This window comes from Lipotes vexillifer, unplaced genomic scaffold (genome assembly GCF_000442215.2).
Source record: "Lipotes vexillifer unplaced genomic scaffold, Lipotes_vexillifer_v1.1 scaffold69, whole genome shotgun sequence".
Taxonomy (NCBI): Eukaryota; Metazoa; Chordata; class Mammalia; order Artiodactyla; family Lipotidae; genus Lipotes; species Lipotes vexillifer.
The window spans coordinates 1,707,289-1,727,553 of record NW_006790942.1 but is presented as its reverse complement, the minus strand read 5'-3'; the positions used below and the strand labels follow the sequence as shown (position 1 = coordinate 1,727,553).

At 40.2% G+C, this 20,265-nt stretch overlaps 1 protein-coding gene across 1 annotated transcript in view; it reads right to left on the bottom strand.

The window, feature by feature from the left end:
- The window catches only part of SNTG1 (syntrophin gamma 1), a 212,999-nt gene that overhangs the window by 160,853 nt on the left and 31,881 nt on the right, over nt 1-20,265 (bottom strand). Inside the window, exons 4-6 of the mRNA XM_007464017.1 lie at nt 10,015-10,072; nt 9,146-9,189; nt 9,009-9,050 (exon numbers count right to left, since the gene is read on the bottom strand). Of these exons, the coding sequence (XP_007464079.1) occupies nt 9,009-9,050; nt 9,146-9,189; nt 10,015-10,072 (144 nt within the window). The remainder of the gene's footprint in view (nt 1-9,008; nt 9,051-9,145; nt 9,190-10,014; nt 10,073-20,265) is intronic.

The following is a 20,265-nucleotide window of genomic DNA, read 5'->3' as shown; positions in this document are numbered from 1 at the left end:
ATAGCTTGAAAGTCCCCCAAATATTTGGAGAAAACCTTTCTACATAACACAGGAGTCAAAGAAGAAGTCTGGAGAGAAATTTAAAAATACTTTGAACTAAATAAAAGTGAAATAGAACTCTTCAACATCTGTGGGGAGCTGTGCTTAGAGAAAAATGTATGCCATTAAATGCACATATTCATAAAGATGATTAAAGTCAATGATCTAAGCTTCCACTACAGGAAATAGAAAAAGCGGAGCAGTCAAAGCCCAAAGCACAAAGAAGAAAACAAATAATAAAATCACACAGGAGATTAGTGAAATGGAAAACAAACAAAAACAACAGAGAAAAGTCAATGACACTAAACACCTGTCCTTTGAAGTGATAAATAAAAACTGATAAACCTCTAACCAGATGAATCAAGAAACGGAGAAGATACAAATTACCAATATTGGAAATGAAAGAGGGGTCATCCCTATTGATCCCATGGACGTTAGGAAAAGGCTCATAGTAGAATACTACAAACAACTCTATGCCCACAGCTTTGATAACCTCGGTGACATGGATCAATTCTTTGAAAGACACAACTACTAAAACTCACACAAGGAGAAATCGATATTCTGAAATGGCCTACATGTATTAAATAAATTGAAGCGAAAAAAAACACCTAAACTAGAAAGTTTTCCTGGTGTGTTCTGTCACATATTTAATGAAGGAATGGAACCAATCCTCCACAGTCTTGTCTAGAATATAGAGGCAGAGGCAACACTTTCTAAGTCATTCTCTGATGCCAGCATTATCCTAATACCAAAAATGATTTTAAAAACATTACAGAAAAACAAAATTAAGACCAATATATCTTATCAGATTTTATGCAATGACCTTCAAAAAGTTACTAGCACATCAAACCCAACAATGTATAAAAGGAATTATACATCACAACCAGGTGGGCTTATTCCAGGTAAGCAAGGATGATTCAATATCGTAAATTCAATCAATGTAATCTATGCATCAAATGTTTAAAGAACAAAACAAGCATGGTCATATCAAATGATGCAGGAAAAGCATTTGAAAGAACTCAACATACATCCATGATTAAAAGTGCCTGCAAAGTAGGAACACAAGGGAACTTCTCCAACCTGATAAAGAACGTCTACCAAACACTCACAGCTAATATCACACTTAATGATGAGAAACCAGACCCGTTCCCACTGAGACCAGGAACGAGGAAAGGACACGTTTTCTCACGATGAATATTCAAGTTATGCTGGAAGTCCAGGCTACTGCAATATGACAATAATGAAAAAATAAAGTTACATTGACTTAAAGAAGGAAATAAAGCCATCTTTATGGCCATGAAATAATTCATGCGTTGGACTTTATTACAATTAAAAAGTTCTGTTCTGGGCTTCCCTGGTAGCTCAGTGGTTAAGAATCCGCCTGCCAGTTCAGGGGACACGGGTTCAAGCCCTGGTCCGGGAAGATCCCAAATGCCACAGAGAAACTAGGCCCATGTGCCACAACTAATGAGCCCGTGTGCTGCAACTACTGAAGCCCGTGCTCCACAACAAGAGAAGCCACCTCAATGAGAGGCCGGCACACCGCAACGAAGAGTAGCCCCCACTCGCCACAACTAGAGAAAGCCCGTGCGCAGCAAAGAAGACCCAACACAGCCAAAATAAATAAATAAATAAAATTAATAAAGAGAAAAAAAAGAGTTCTGTTCTGCAAAATATATTTTTAAAGAAAATTAAAAGGCAACCCATCCACAGAGAGGGAGAAAATATTTTTAAAACATATATTTGATGTAGCCAATACAAACGAGGAGCTATCTCCAATATATATATAAAGAACTTTGTTAAGTTCAACAATATGAAAACAAACAACTGAATTTAAAAATGGGCAAGGTATGTGTATAGACATCACCAAAGAAAATACAAAGAGGGAAAATAAGCATATGAACATATGCCCAACATCATCTGTCATTAAGGAATCGTAAATTAAAATAGCAATGAGATACCACTGTACACATGGTTCAAATCCACAAAATTGAAAGTACCAATTGCTGGTAAGGATACAGAGCAATGGGAACTCTCCTTTATTGCTAGTGGATGTGCAAAACGGTACTGCCATTTTGGAAGACAGTTTGGCAGTTTCTTGTAAACTAACTATAATCTTACCATATAATTCAGCAATACACCTCCTAAGTTATATACTTAATTTATTTAAAACTTATGTTGCTGCTTGCAAATATTTATAACAGCTTTATTCATAATCACCATGAACTGGAAGTAAGCACAATGTCCTTCAATAGGTAAATAGATTTTTTAAAAAAACTGTAGTGAAGTTGCTTAATATTCCATTGTCTGGACCATGAAATATTCAGTGCTCGAAAAGAAACAAATTGTCAAGAGCTAAAAGGCACGAATCATTCTTAAATGCACGTTGCTAAATGAAAGGAGCCATTCTGAAAAGGCTACATTCTCTATGATTTCAATTATATGACATTCTGATAAAGGCAAAACTACACAGACAGTGAAATGGTCGTTTCTAGAGGACCATCATGTGGGGAGGAAATAGCCAAAGAGGATGTTTTTAGGGCAGTGAAACTATTCTGTAGGATATACCATAATGGTGGATACATGGTATTATGCACTTGTCAAAACCTGTAGAATTTGCAGCTAAAAGGTGAGTGAGCCTTAATGTGTGCAAGCCTTTTTAAAAAATCATTTTGGAGGTTAAGGGATATCACAATTGAATGCAGGATATGACAAGAGAATCTGAATGTATTACGAACATCTGAAACAACCTCACTGAAGGGCTTAGGAGAGTGGAACTGACCTAAGTGAATCTGGAAATTAATGAAATCTGCAAGACTAAAGGCAAAAAAGAACAGTACATCAGTCCGCTACCTAGTCAAGTTTTCCCACTAGGGAGTGGATTAACTGTCCTGCTCCTGCCGTACATATGTACTGGATTAGAACAATTAAATAAGCAGATGGCAGATGGTGTAGCATCTGTTGGTGGGAGGCTACACATAAGCAAGGGGAGGAGGCTAGGACTGTCTGTCTGATGACGGGTTCCCTTAGCAGCAGCCACGTAAACTCACGTCTAGTTTAATGTAGGTACAGAGTAGGTATGTGAGCAATTCAGTACACACACACACGCCTCCTGTTCTGTGAGCTGAGGGGCCTAGAAGGCACAGCTACTCCACAAACAATGAGCACACCAGCTCCCAGAATGTAGTTTCTCAAACATTCTCTAACAAAGCAAAGCAGGGCCTCTGGGAGGAATGGCTGATTCTTGGATTGGCAGGAAATGTACAAGATGAGCCTGAAACATCTTTTAGCACCAGAGAAAGTGCTCCAAAAACAAACAAACAAAAATCCCAAGGACTTTTCAAAGCAACACTAAAACCAACTGGAAGAGCTTACAGCCCAGAGTACAAAAGAAGTATCCACAGTCCACACTGATCTGTCAAAATGACTGAAGAAATCTGAAAAACTGAGGTGAACAGACAAATCTCCTAGGTAGCAGAATTCCAGGGAATGTATGCAGAGAGTCCACCCCTGTGGAGGTAGAGCATATACCCCACTAAGTGTAGGAGCTCCTTCCAAGGAGCACAGCATGGAAAGGGAACAAGGACCACAGAGTAAGAAACCTGGCAGACGGGCTTCCCTGGGGGCGCAGTGGTTGAGAGTCCGCCTGCCGATGCAGGGGGACATGGGTTCGTGCCCTGGTCCGGGAAGATCCCACATGCCATGGAGCGGCTGGGCCCATGAACCATGGCTGCTGGGCCTGCGCATCCGGAGCCTGTGCTCCACAACGGGAGAGGCCACAACAGTGAGAGGCCTGCGTACTGCAATCCAGGTGCTGGTGATGCAGTCATGATGGCAGGTACACGTGATAAGACATGATACGACCAGCACTGTGCCTCTGTCATCTTCCTCCCAACACACATAAGCCCAGTCTAATCTCAAAAAAAATCGGAAAACTCCAAATCGAGATTCAGCCCACAAAATACCTGACCAGTCCCCCTCAAAAGTATACACAGTTATCAAAAAAGATGTCCTAGAAACTATTACAGCCCAGAGGAGCCAGAGGAGACATAATCACATGTGATGTGTAATCCGGATGCGATCCTGGGACAGGAAAAGAAGTATTAGGTAAAAACTAAAGAAATGTGAATAAAGTATAGACTTTTGTTAATAATAATGTATCAGTACTGGTTTATTCCTTGTAAGAAATGTAATGTAACAATGTGGGGTGTTAATAATGGGGAAAACTGGGTGTGGAAACTAAAAATAGAACTACCATATGACCGAGCAATCCCACTACTGGGCATATACCCCGAGAAAACCATAATTCAAAAAGAGTCATGTACCACAGTGTTCACTGCAGCTCTATTTACAATAGCCAGGACATGGAAGCAACCTAAGTGTCTGTCAACAGATGAATGGATAAAGAAGATGTGGCACATATATACAATGGAATGTTAGCCATAAAAAGAAACGAAATCGAGTTATTTGTAGTGAGGTGGATGGACCTAGAGTCTGTCATACAGAGTGAAGTAAGTCAGAAAGAGAAAAACAAATACCGTATGCTAACACATATATATGGAATCTAAAAAAAAAAAGGTTCTGAAGAACCTGGGAATAAAGACACAGATGTAGAGCATGGACCTAAGGACACGGGGAGGGGGAAGTGTAAGCTGGGACGAAGTGAGAGAGTGGCAAGGACTCATATACACTACCAAATGTAAATAGATAGCTAGTGGGAAGCAGCCACACAGCCCAGGGAGATCAGCTCGGTGCTTTGTGACCACCTAGAGGGGTGGGATAGGGAAGGTGGAAGGGAGACGCAAGAGGGAAGGGATACGGGGATATATGTATGTGTATAGCTGGTTCACTTTGTTACACAGCAGAAACTAAGACACCATTGTAAAGCAATTATACTCCAATAAAGATATTAAAAAAAAAGTGATGCATCAGTAGGGGTTCACCAACTGTAAGAAATGTCGACAGCAGCCTGTGATCTTAGTAAGAGGGGATACTCTGTGTGAGACAAGATGGGAAGAAAACTTTCTGCACAATTATTTTGTAAACCTAAAAGCCTTCTAAAAGATAAATTCTATTAAAATTGAAAAAGAGAAAAAACACACACATTCCCAGGCACTTTCTCATGAGTGAGCTGCAAAATACATCAAGAATGATCTATTTCAAACGCTTCATCTTTCAGATAAAAAATGAGGGTCAGAGAAATGTAGGCCCTTTATGATCATCAGACAGCTGGAAAATACCTATAACAAAAATTCTAACTTAGGTGTTCACATTTCCAGCCTCAGACACTTTCTTCTCCTTGCCTTCCAGTCTCATCATTCTGAAAGTAAAATGTCAGCTATGTGAGAATTGTATAATCTGGATGACACACATCTCCCCTCCTCACTCTGATCTGTGGGGCAGGAGAGTGACTGGGCAGCGTCTTTGTTGGGGTGTGGTGATGTCCACACGCCTGTCTCTACCCGCCGGTCACTTCCTCTTCTCTGTAACAGGGTCTACCTGGGCCTTCTGCAGTGTGTCCTCCCTGCCGATTCCTCTGGGTGGGAACTGGCTTGTGCTCCACTAAGGAAGGCTTTATCTGGCCTGGCTGTGTCTCATTATCGAGGGCGCTGCGAAAAGGGTCTTTAGTGTGTGTAAGACAACAAATAGGGATTTGATGGGAATCGGTAGCCAGGAGTAAAGAGCATGCAGTTAAGGAACTTGTCACCTGTGCTGTCTCTATTCATAGCCTAATTAGGGGACAGACCTGTGGGTCCAGCAGAGAAGGAACTCCTAAGGGTGTTAATGAGAATCTAAGGATGCAAATTAGGCGATTTCTAGATATTTTATTACTTTTTAAAATCAGAGATACAATAAACAATATTTAACACCCTTCCCAAACCGGTGGGAAATATTAAAAGTCAAGTGATTTCATGTACGGCTTTCCTCTGTGGTAGTTAATTCAAAGAAAAAGAGTCCACTGCAGTCAGAATTCTGGAGGAAAATCTTAATCCATTAGACCTCAAAACCTATTTCCAAACTGAAAACAAATTAAGAATTGTTAGCAGTTAGGTGAAACATGATATGTTACTCAATGACAATTAGCGTTTTGCCAAGATCTAAAATGCTTTACGTTCCCAAATCGCATCCTAAATATGTTCCTTGATAACTCATAAAATCTCCTAAATGGTTCCAATATATAAAATAATGCCTCATTTTCAGATGATATAATGTAACTCTTATAATTTTATTTTCTGATTCATCTAAGCTAAAAAAGAAAATTCCAATGGAAATTTTGAATTAAGTTAAGCATATATCATAACAATTAAAATGTTATTAAACTACATTTTGTATTTCTTTTATCAAAATTTGTTTTCATTGCATGAATATATCATTTTAACTTACATAATCTGAGCTATTCGTTCTGCTCCTGTAAAACTTACACAATTTTAGAGTTTGGTTCAAAGTCACAAATTCAGAATCAGGGTGATGGTTATTTGCAGTTCTAATTATCTAATGTTTTCTATCAATAAGACCATAAAAACAAAAAACAGATGAAACTCTTTTTCGGTCTCAAAGCTGGCACCTGCTCTAATCTTTCTTGGTCAGGAAGCTGGTAGCTTTTCTTCCTTCGCAATCTTCTAGCAAGAAGAATGCCCGGGGTGGTGTGGGTGAAGCCCAGAATTGATGATCGCACACCCAGACATGAGAAACATACAGACGCAGACGCCGTGATGACCTAATTCTAGTTATTTAGCTAAAGAATCCGTTAACAACAGTCCACTGAGTGCCCACGCGGAGAGCAGGGATCCCCGGCCACACAGATCAAGCCTGTAGCTAGCTCCATCACAGAAGCTACGGCTACACACCGTTGAAGGCATCTACGAATGATGCAGACTTCTAACAATGGCAGTGAATAGTGTAGGTGAATAAAAGAAAGTCACAGACACAAACAACCTACTGTCATACCTTCCGGGGCTGCTTTCTGAATTTGGGCCTCTGGGAGCCCTGACTTGGAATGAGGAATGCGGTCCGTCAGCATGGTACTTAAAACCATCCACATCTCTGAGCTTGCGGTGACCTTTTCTGCCCATATAAGTCCCTTCTTAGACATTTAATTAATATCTCAGTCCCACTGAGGTGTAAGTCAGTCTGTTTGCTTAGATAATTAGCAGTGAAGACAAAAGGACATAATCACTGTTGCAAAGTGAAAGGTTGGAAGCAAATAAGAATATCACTACCTACACTTCAAAGCTGATATGGTTAAACCTCTCAAAAGAGTAAAAGTTTGTTGTGAAGGGCCACGTGCAATTTGCAATACAATCTTGAATTCCTCTTCTTTGAAACAGAATGAACACCATTTGGAAGTGTCGTGATTAGCGCATTCTAATCTTTCATGCCACGTGGATCTGTTTAATCAAAGCCTCATTACAGTAAGTGTAAGCTTGCTGCTTGCCTCTGAAGGGCAAATCGCAAACAGGACTCCATGGAACAGCGTGCGGTTTTGGAAGAGAATGCACTTGTTTTTGCTCCCTGGACAATGAATTTAAAATCACGTTGTACTTTTGAAAAAAGACTACAGTTAAAATATCTTTGCTTACAGGGCTGTGTTTGAAATCTGTGTATATTCAGAACCGAGTAGTCTGTGATGTGCTGCTTCTCAGTTGTCTAAAACTCTGTTCTCAAATACTGCTTTTCCCTGTATCTATTTGACATAAGCCTGAGATCTGAAGTACGTATATTTTATGTGAGGTTCACCACGGAGTGATTTTTCAAAAAATCAAGTAGGATTTTTTAGAGAAAAACCGAGCGATGAATATGGACACACCTTGCCTGTCCAGAAAACGCTCTCCAACAGTTCTGCTTGTGGAGCTGGGGCTTTTCAGACGCTCGGAGTTGCCTCTTTGAGGCCTGAAATATGTAAATATATCAGAAGAGTTTTCTCCAAATAGTAGCAGGGCGACGTCTTCACAAACCAGGTGAACTGGAGCCGCGAGAAGCCAAAGGCTTATGGTATTTTCATTCTGTTTGACCCTTGAGTACAAACCTTCAGGCATGTTTTCTCCTCTCTCCTTTGCCCTGTGAGCTGATATGGAGATTCAGTGAAGGTTCTATGGATGTTATTGAATTAGCCGTGAAAGACGTTTCCCAAATGCCCGACACCAGCCTGTTCTTTTCTGCATCATTTTTTATGTCCTCCCTCAGCTCCACAGAAGCTGCTCAACCTTCCAGCTTCTCCCAAGGCGTAGATTAGAGGCCGCTGACAGTGAAACTGCTGGGTCCGTTGTTAAAATACAAATTCCTGGGTCACATAAGCTGAGTGAATTAAAGGATCTGAAGCCGGGCTTCAGATCTGCACATTACCAACATCCAAGAAAATACCACAGTAAACACTGTTGATCTTTCTGTGTAGCTGTCTAGTGAGCTGAACCTGTGAGCCTTGAGATGAAGTGTCTCTAAATGTCGTCTCTGTCTCTCTGTCTCTCTGTCTCTCTGTCTCTCTGTCTCTCTCTCTCTCTCTCTCTCTCACACACACACACACACACACACACACACACACACACACACACGCAGGGTCTTTACATGCTCTTTCCATTGCCCCAGCTACTAGATGAAGTTTTACAAACATAAATTTTGTTGTTTATAAGCTTCTAAACATTTGCAAAGATTTAGAGATATATTTCACCTAGAGATGCACCTAGTGGGCATGGACTAGTAGGAATTAACCGAAAAACTGGAAAACGTAGCAAACCGCCCTCCTTAAGTATTTCTTTGAATTACATTTTGTTCTTAGTGATACTCACTGATCTGTTTCCAATATACAAAAAAAAAAACAAACATCAAGTAAGAGATTATCCAAAAGTCTGATAGCACACTGGACCAGCGTCATACTTCCTAATGAATACGATGAAAAGTTTTTAGCAATGCCCCAAATCCTCATATGCACATGGGGAAAATTATGATATTAGGAAAAAGTGAAGAAAACTCACCACTTCTTCATGTCTGCATTTTCTCACATTAATCCCATTTATCTGCAATGGAAAGAGAGACACAGCTTCACGTGGTATATTGTGAATTGACTTCATGTTTTGGTTGCACATGGAAAATCATCGTAAGGTGTATATACCTGCAGAATTGCGTCCCCAATAAAGAGCAGCCCTGAGAGCTCAGCTGTGAACAGAGAAGGACAATTGATCACATGCATCGTCTACTTGCTTCACACACAGATGAAAGAGTTTCTAATTAAATAAAGTCAAAACTGATAAAAGGAAAAAAATGAAATGTTTTATATGGGTAGCATCTTAAAAGATCCACAGGTAATAGAAATGCAAAAACAATCACATGATTCAACTCCTATGATTGAAACAGGAGCTGAATTCAAACACATGCTGTGATAGTTCTGTTTCATTCTATCATTTCAGATCTTAGTTGCCAGAAATTGGCCACGCTTCTGGATGGAGGACTAAATGTTCTCATGCTCTTATGAGAGCATTAAGGCATCTATGAAAGCGTTTAGAGCTACACATTGACTCCATCGGCAATGGAATCAGCTCCCCGTTTCTTTTTAAACACTAGGCTGTCTCAGTGATTTCGGTCATTGTAACAGTTGGTTTACATCCTCAGAGTTTTTCCTGGATGAAATTTCATAGGAAGGGCTGAGTTAAACTGCATATGAAAACTGAAAACAATATATATATAACTGGAGTTGCCTGTAACTGATGTGACTCGTAAGCATCAGAGCCGTTTCTACGCTTACTTGTTAATGAGACACTGTGCAGTCATGCAATCTCTCTGGCTCACACAGAGCCACCTGCTCTACTGTCTTCCCTCCCTGCTCGCCAGGCGGGTAAAGCACTTGGACTCGGCAGTCAGAACCGTCACGTGCTGCCTGGTCATGGGACCCCGGCTGGTCAGTCCCATACGAACTTATGATTCTAACTATTGTCTTTTTCCTCAGTGACAGGGACTCACAGGACAGCCCTCTTAACACTTTACCTCTTTGCTCCTTGGAGATTTTTGAAATGACAACTGGAATGTTATGTTCCGCTCCCCCCTGAAAAGAGAAAATCATATATTGTGCTTTTTAAACTCAAAAATTAAATACACAGCCTTTAGTTAGGAAACTATACAAGTTATGAACAGCATGTGAATGGACACCAAATATAATTAAAATAGACCCCTGGAATTTTTCTACCAAACAGATTGTCCTCCCAAGAAACTTATCTGTTTAGAATTTCTCTGTGACATGCAATAATTAATAGCAGTTGACTTTGAGAATGTCATTTTTAAATTAAGATTGGTGATTCCTTAAGAAGGCATTTCCTCCAATGTGTAGCAGTGCTGCCCATTGTAGAAATTCATACTTAGGGTTCCAAACAGTAGATAATTATGTATTTCCATTATCTGGCTAAGTTGTTCTATGCTGGGGACCAAGCAAGGGCCCCTTTGGATGTTGCATGGCTGGAGAGACTACATACACAAATTGGTACAAAAAAACAGACTGTGTATATATGCCTGATGGGGAAGGGGTCATTATATTCCTCTTTGTGTGAAAGTGCATACTAAACAATTAACAGAATACAGTAAACTGACAAGAATATTGCAACAGTACTTTGTCTAATTGACCAAATAAGATAGAAAAAATAAAGAAAAATAAGTAAGCTAAACTTATGTGGACGGAAATAAAATAAATCCCTGAAGTAACTGCATAAACTTATGGTTTTTATATAACAGATTTGAGAAGGTTGAAAGCAATAGTTGAAAACTCAAGTAAGTGCATTAAAGAATAAGATTTCATGTAGAAAACAAGTACAGCACTTTTAACATGGGTAGTTGAAAAGATAATCTCAATTTCCATGGGGTTTCTGTAGCTTCAGAATAAGTAAACCTCCTAAGCCTTTTTTCCTTCAAGGACAAAAATTACTTTAGAACAGACATTTTTTCCCATGAATGTCCATTTTTAGCACTGAGTTGTCAATATATTTAAATATAAGATACACAGTAGTTGTAGAGAACAGTAGTGGCTTTCAAGCTTTTCTTGGCAAGTAGTCCTTTCTACTTCTGGGATATTAAGAAGAGACGTGATAAATAAAATACTGAAAACTGTCTTACCCAGGGTGAAATTCAAACCCACCCCTGAATCTCCTGTTCTCACCATTTCCCACCAACCTGACATTCACCCACCCACCCTCACTAAGTCTGTGCAGAAGGTCTCTGGCATAAGCTTCCTTGGCTTCTGATTCTGCTCTTGCATTTGTGTTTGTGTCCATAACAAGCCCTGATCCTGTCCAAGACAATGTCTCATCTGATCAGAGCACAGGATTGGGACTGAGGGTGCAGTACAAAAGGAGTGCTTCACTAGCACAGTAAACCCAGAACAGAATCCAAGGCCCTTCATGTTTACCAGTTAGTGTTCCAAGTTCCCAATCCCTGCATTCTGTTCTATCTTTCCCCCTTATACTTATTAGCTTCTTACCTACTACAATCTTACACATTTCCTACATACATTATTTGTTTTCTTTCTCCTAACCACAAAGCAAGTTCCACAAGCGCAACAGATTTATTTATTTATTTATTTAGGTTATTTGTTTCCTGCATTGATGCAATGTCAGTGCTTGGAATAATGATTCTTTTTTAAGCTTTGAAATGTTTGTTGAGTGAATGAGTGAATGAATAAATGAAGTCTAAAACTTTTCCAGACCTAAAATTGTTCATTCTTTTTTTTTTAAACAATTTTTTAAAGATTTTTTTGATGTGGACCATTTTTAAAGTCTTTACTGAATTTGTTACAATACTGCTTTTGTTTTGTGTTTTGTGCTTTGGGCCCTGAGGCATGTGGGATCTTAGCTCCCTGACTAGGGATTGAACCCACACCCCCTGCATTGGAAGGCAAATCTTAACCACTGGACCACCAGGGAAGGCCTGTAAAATTGTTCATTCTTTAAAGTACTTTGCAGAGGGAGACCTTCAAGACCACAGAGGAGTAAGACATGGAGATCACCTTCCTTCCCACAGATACACCAGAAATACATCTACATGTGGAACAACTCCTACAGAACACCTACTGAACGCTGGCAGAAGACAGACTTCCCAAAAGGCAAGAAACTCCCCACATACCTGGGGAGGGCAAAAGAAAAAAGAAAAAAACAGAGACAAAAGAATAGGGACGGGACCTGCACCAGCGGGAGGGAGCCGTGAAGGAGGAAAGGTGTCCACACACTAGGAGCCCCTTCGCGGGCGGAGACTGCGGGAGGCGGAGGGGGAAAGCGTCGGAGCCGCGGAGGAGGGCGCAGCCACAGGGGCGCGGGGGGCAGAGCGGGGAGATTCCCGCACGGAGGATCGGCGCCGACCGGCGCTCACCAGCCCGAGAGGCTTCTCTGCTCGCCCGCCGGGGCGGGCGGGGCTGGGAGCTGAGGCTCGGGCTTCGGTCGGAGCGCAGGGAGAGGACTGGGGTTGGCGGTGCGAACACAGCCCGCAGGGGGTTAGTGCGCCACGGCTGGCCGGGAGGGAGTCCGGGAAAAGTCTGCAGCTGCCGAAGAGGCAAGAGACCATTGTTTCGGGGTGCGCGAGGAGAGGGGGTTCAGAGCACCGCCTAAGCGAGCTCCAGAGACAGGCGCGAGCCGCAGCTAAAAGCGTGGACACCAGAGACGGGCATGAGATGCTAAGGCTGCTGCTGCCGCCACCACCAAGAAGCCGGTGTGCGAGCACAGGTCACTATCCACACCCCCCTCCCGGGAGCCTGTGCAGCCCTCCACTGCCAGGGTCCCGGGATCCAGGGTCAACTCCCCGGGAGAACGCACGGCGCGCCTCAGGCTCACGCCTCGTGCAACGTCACAGCGGCATCTGCCGCCGCAGGCCCGTCCCGCCTCCGTGCCCCTCCCTCCCCCCGGGCCTGAGTGAGCCAGAGCCCCGAATCAGCGGCTCCTTTAACCCCGTCCTGTCTGAACAAAGAACAGATGCCCTCAGGCGACCTACATGCAGAGGCGGGTCCACATCCAAAGCTGAGCCCCGGGAGCTGCGAGAACAAAGAAGAGAAAGGGAAATCTCTCCCAGCAGCCTCAGGAGCAGCGGATTAAATCTCCACAGTCAACCTGATGTACCTGCATCCGTGGAATACATGAATAGACAACGAATCATTCCAAATTGAGGAGGTGGACTTTGGGAGCCACTGCAGACTTGGGGTTTTCTTTCTGCATCTAATTTGTTTCTGGTTTTATGTTTATCTTAGTTTAGTATTTACAGCTTCTTATCATTGGTACATTTGTTTATTGATTTGGCTGCTCTCTTCCTTTTTATATATATTTTTTGTCAGTTTTCACTTTTTGTGAGTGTGTCTGTGTGTATGCTTCTTTGTGTGATTTTGTCTGTATAGCTTTGCTTTTACCTTTGTCCTAGGGTTCTGTTTTTTTTTTTTAATATAGTTTTTAGCACTTGTTATCATTGGTGGATTTGTTTTTTGGTTTGGTTGCTCTCTTCTTTCTTTCTTTCTTTCGTTACTTTTTAATTTTAATAATTAAAAAAATTATTCTAATAACTCTATTTCTTTTTATTTTATTTTTTCCTTTCTCTCTCTCTTCCTTCATTCCTCCCTCCCTCCCCCTCTCTCTCTCTCCCCTCTCTCTTTCTCTCTTTCTTTCTTTCTTTTTTTTCTCCCTTTTCTTCTGAGCCATGTGGCTGACAGGGTCTTGGTGCTACGGCCGGGTCTCAGGCCTGTGTCTCTGAGATGGGAGAGCCGAGTTCAGGACATTGGTCCACCAGAGACCTCCCAGCTCCACAAAATATCAAATGGTGAAAGCTCTCCCAAAGATCTCCATCCCAATGCTAAGACCCAGCTCCATTCAACAACCAGCAAGCCACAGTGCTGGACACCCTATGCCAAACAACCAACAAGACAGGAACACAACCTGTCCCATTAGCAGAGAGGCTGCTTAAAATCATAATAAGGTCACAGACACCCCAAAACACACCACCAGATGTGGTCCTGCCCACCAGAAAGACAAGATCCAGCCTCAACCACCAGAACACAGGCATGAATCCCCTCCACCAGGAGCCTACACAACCCACTGAACCAACCTTAGCCACTGGGGGCAGACACCAAAAGCAAAGGGAACTACGAATCTGCAGCCTGTGAAAAGGAAACCCCAAACTCAGTCAATTAAGCAAAATGAGAAGACAGAGAAACACACAGCAGATGAAAGAGCAAGGTAAACACCCACCAGACCAAACAAATGAAGAGGAAATAGGCAGTCTACCTGAAAAAGATTTCAGAGTAATGATAGTAGAGATGATGCAAAATCGTGGAAATAGAGTGGAGGAAATACAAGAAACATTTAACAAGGAACCAAAAGAACTAAAGAGCAAACAATGATGGACAACACAATAAATGAAATTAAAAATTCTCTAGAAGGAATCAATAGCAGAATAACTGAGGCAGAAAAACGGATAAGTGACCTGGAAGATAAAATAGTGGGAATAACTACCATAGAGAAGAATAAAGAAAAAAGAATGAAAAGAACTGAGGACAGTCTTAGAGACCTCTGGGACAACATTAAACACACCAACATTCGAATTATAGCATTCCCAGAAGAAGAAGAGAAAAAGAAAGGGACTGGGAAAATATCTGAAGAGATTAGAGTTGAAAACTTCCCTAATATGGGAAAGGAAATAGTGAAGTCCAGGAAGCACAGAGTCCCATCAGGATAAATCCAAGGAGAAACACACCAAGGCACATATTAATCAAACTATCAAAAATTAAATACAAACAAAAATATTAAAAGCAGCAAGGGAAAAACAACAAATAACATACAAGGGAATCCACATAAGGTTAACAGCTGATCTTTCAGCAGAAACTCTGCAAGCCAGAAGGGAGGGGCAGGACATATTTAAAGTGATGAAAGGGAAGAGCCTACAACCAAGATTACTCTTCGCAGCAAGGATTTCATTCAGATTAGATGGAGAAATTACAACCTTTACAGACAAGCAAAAGCTAAGAGAATTCAGCACCACCAAACCAGCTTTACAACAAATGCTATAGGAACTTCTCTAGGCAGGAAACACAAGAGAAAGAAAAGACCTACAATAACAAACCCAAAACAATGAAGAAGATGGTAATAGGAACATACACATCGATAGTTACCTTAAATGTAAATAGATTAAATGCTTCCATCAAAAGACATAGACTGGCTGAATGTACACAAAAACAAGACCCATATATATGCTGTCTACAAGAGACCCACTTCAGACCTAGGGACACATACAGACTGAAAGTGAGGGGATGGAAAAAGATATTCCATGCAAATGGAAATCAAAAGAAAGCTGGAGTAGCAATTCTCATATCAGACAAAATAGACTTTAAAATAAAGACTATTACAAGAGACAAAGAAGGACACTACGTAATGATCAAGGGATCAATCCAAGAAGAAGATATAACAATTGTAAATATTTATGCACCCAACATAGGAGCACCTCAATACATAAGGCAAATGCTAATAGCCATAAAAGGGGAAATCGACAGTAACACAGTCATAGTAGGGGACTTTAACAACCCACTTTCACCAATGGACAGATTATCCAAAATGAAAATTAATAAGGAAACACAAGCTTTAAATGATACATTAAACAAGATGGACTTAATTGATATTTATAGGACATTCTATCCAAAAAAAAAAAAAAAAAACCCAGAATACTCTTCATTCTCAAGTCCTCATGGAACATTCTCCAGGATAGATCATATCTCAGGTCACAAATCAAGTCTTGGTAAATTTAAGACAACTGATATCATATCAAGTATATTTTCAGACCACAACACTGTGAGACCAGATATCAATTACAGTAAAAAATACAAACACATGGAGGCTAAACAATATACTACTAAATAACCAAGAGATCACTGATGAAATCAAAGACAAAATCAAAAAATACCTAGAAACAAATGACAATGAAAACACGATGACCCAAAACCTATGGGATGCAGCAAAAGCAGTTCTAAGAAGGAAGTTTATAGCAACACAATCCTACCTCAAGAAACAAGAAACATCTCAGATAAACAACCTAACCTTACACCTAAAGCAATTAGAGAAAGAATATCAAAAAACTCCCCAAAGTTAGCAGAAGGAAAGGAATCATAAAGATCAGATCAGAAATAAATGAAAAAGAAATGAAGGAAACAATAGCAAAGATCAATAAAACTAAAAGTTAGTTCTTTGAGAAAATAAACAAAATTGATAAACTATTAGCCAGACTCATCAAGAAAAAAAGGGATAAGACTGAAATCACTAGAATTAGAAATGAAAAAGGAGAAGTAAAAACTGACACTGCAGAAATACAAAGGATTGTGAGAGATTACTACAAGTAACTCTATGCCAATAAAACGGACAACCTGGAAGAAATGGACACATTCTTAGAAAAGCACAACCTCCCGAGACTGAACCAGGAAGAAATAGAAAATTTAAACTGACCAATCACAAGCACTGAAATTGAGACTGTGATTAAAAATCTTCCAACAAACTAAAGCCCAGAACCAGGTGACTTCACAGGCGAATTCTATCAAACATTTTGAGAATAGCTAACACCCATCCTTCTCAAACTCTTCCAAAATATAGCAGAGGGAGGAACACTCCCAAACTCATTCCAGAGGCCACCATCACCCTGATACCAAAACCAGACAAAGACGTCACAAAGAAAGAAAACTACAGGCCAATATCACTGAGGAACATAGATGCAAAAATCCTCAACAAAATACTAGCAAACAGAATCCAACAGCACATTAAAAGGCTCATGATCTTAAGGAGAAACTAAGACGGTGAACAATGAAATCAAACGTGCACGGTTGCAGAGAGTTTCTAGAGATCCTTGGAAACTGGAAAAAACATTAAGAATACATCTCCATTTCTTAGAATAAGATTCTGGTTAGCTAATATAAATCAAGCACTGGTGAAGTTTTATGTGATAGAAAGAGAAAACAAACTCATCCAGATATTATGGTTCAGATATTTGGGGGCAGAGAAGAACGCTGTTTATGTCACTCCAGGTTGGTGGTTGTTATCAGAGCATTTTCCTTTAACTGATTTTGCTTCTCACAGTTTTCTGTCCTTGCACTACTGAATTTAAAGATTTTCTCAGTGCTCAGATTTTTAATGCAGGTTATCATGGTGGGACAGTGGGAAACCTCTCCTCAGGGTTGGTCTATAGATATCGATTTTCTGAGGGTCAACTCAGCAATCCCATTCTTCCCTCAACACCTGAGACTTATAAATATCTTTTAATAATAAGATACAACTGGCCTCTATTTTATCAGCATTTTCCTTTTATATGTAAAATTTCTCCTGAAATTTGAATGGTTTGAGTCCAAAGGTGTTTTTTTTTTAACTTTATTTCTTCAATCAGACATTTGGAGCTCTGAGAGAATTTTTAAGCTAGTTTAAGGAGATCACCTCATTAATTGATTAAGAGAGCTAATTTTAAGACAAAACTCAGGGGATAAAATTGGAACATAAAATCACAGTGCCTTCATTTATTGAATAAAATGTGAGAGCAGTCCAGCTCTGTTAAAGTAAATTAGATTTAGTTCTGAACCTAATTGGGGATATTCAAAGTTTTCCAGACAGAAATCAAATAATGTGACTCACCCTGTTTAAGATAGGTGATAGGCTTCATGTTACATGCAGAATAAAAGCCAAGGTCCTTAGCATCCCCTGTTATGTGACCTCAGCATCCCCTGAAACTTTATCCTGGACCCTTGTCATTCTGAGCTATAGGACATCTACATATATGGTCCCCTCTGCCTGGAGAGCTGTTTACCTTTACTTTTAACCTCGTATAAACTCTAGGCACATCCAGGAGTTCAGCCAAAGGGCTCCTTCCTCAGTTTCCCCTTACCTACAGTGATTATTTCTATAGCACTGGATCATGGCTGGGGTTTACGTTTCTCCACATGACACTCTGGTCAATGTCTGCTTTCCCTCTAGAATGTAAAGGGCCTGACGTCAGGGCAGGTTTCCTTTACCATCTTCCCCCTGACCTATCCTGAGGCCCGCCAGGGTGTATGGCTTGAGGCCACGGTTCAGAGAATAAATGAATTACTTGAGCTCTGTTGATCCAGGGTAAAATGAGGTTAGAAGAAGTGAGGTGACATTCTAGAGTGCATCCCAGAAAATATTAAAACACACACCATTCAGTTTTGAGATAGCCTTTCTACAAAGCATAATTAATTTTATAGCTAGATAGGAACAAGGATATAAAGTCCCATCTAAAGCATTTTGTGCATGACTCTATCCAATGATTTTTCCAGTACAACTCTGAAATTCCACTAAATCAAACCCAGAATGTTTTTATAATGCTGGGAATCTTGCCAAATAAATCCTTTCAATTCAATATTTTCATTACAATCAATCATATTCTGGGCTTTGGAAAGAAAAGGATACACAGACCCCAACCTTACATATCCATCAAGAGAATGGAAAATACTTACAAATAGATAATAACAGACAGTAATTAAGGTTTAGAGCCCAGTCAACAGGTGTGGGAGAGGCACCTAAAGGAATATCATCTGAAAGAACATGGACAAATACTTTTATACATTTGAATGCCATGCTTATCTGCCAAAATCACTTATTCTAGCTCTGGCAAAATTAATGGCTTTCCCATGTTAGTTATGATTGCCTTCACATGGAAATCCAAAATAGGGAATTCTATAGAGGCAGATAGTAGACTGCTGGTTGCTCAGACCTGAGCCGGGGGATGGGGTATAGAAGGCGGATGCTGATGGTATGGGTTTTCTCCTCAGTGGATGAAAATGTTCTAAAACTGACTGTAGTGATGGGTGCACACATCTGTGGATATAATAAAAATCATTGAATTGTACACTCTAAATGGGTAGATTGTATGGTATGTGAATTACATCTCAATAAGCTATTTAAGTTAAAAAATCATCCTTCAAATGATAATTCATCAGTGGTTTTACCTGATTCTTGGAACTAATGCACACTCTTCTGGCTAAGCTTTATTACCTGCTTATTACCCTCCTATTTCTGTGGTGCAAAGGTATGTACCCTGTACATACCTTTGGGGGAAACAGAAGAATCAGACTCAAATAATGAGAAGAGGGCAGAATGAGGAAATGAAGGCAAATGTGCCTGTGCTTGTAGCAACACTTGATATTTAAAGACTTTTGCCCTGAAATCACTAATAAATGAAAATACAGACATTTATGACAACTACTATGAAGATGTATATGTTTATTTGGTGAATATGATATAATTAATACCCAACCCTTGATATTAAGAAATTGTTTGCTTGATGCTGGACATTTCAATCCATTTATTTCAGTTTTAAATAAACCAGAATGTGAATAACTTAGAGAGGAAACATCATTTGTGTTTCCAAATAGAGAGCGTAGAGATAATTTAGTGCAGGTTTTACAGCTATAGAGCATATTTATTGGGAATAAGGACTATGTCACCAGCTTTGATGGGGGTTGCAGCCCAGCTCTGCCAGTTACAACAAACAGGTAAATTACTTAACCTCTTAATACTTAATCATTGTCTGTAGAGATCTAACAACAGTTATCCACTTTCTGGATACTAAAGACCAAAGGAAACAATATAAAGTATTTAGCTCAGAATCTGGCACTACAAGAGCAGTTAATAAATGTTAGCAATTATTGTTTATAAATGATAAGATTTTAATGGTAATAATACTTATAATTTCACTTTGATTGCTGCAAAGTTAAAGATTCCAGATGGAAATCACCTTTGATCACAAACATTTCCCTGATGGACGTGGATAACTTACTGTTTAGGTAAGAAAAGCTGAGTCTTTTGAAAAATACTCCAGAAAACATTTTTCTAGTAATAATATTCAAAACGCTCTTTCTCTAAAAGGTAATTCTTTTAATGACAATGACCGGAGGTATGATTTAATAATATGTGAATGGATGGTATTGCATTTTAAGAGATACAGAAGAACAATTAAAGTCTCACGGAGTCAAGATGGCAGCTTACTTTAAGGTGATTATATGGTCATTCTTACAAGAAGAATGGGGCAAAAATGCAGGACTATTAGATCCCTTGATGAGAAACTTTGGTGATTACTGGGGGTGTAGTGTGGAGACCATTCATTTATATTTAGAAATGGTAAGTATCTGGATGGCTCAGACAAGCGGACCAGAAAATGCAATAGGAATACTGATGCACGTAGAGCAGAGCCAGAGGCCACGTGCAGATCAAGGTGAGGAGGGCATTCCCGCAG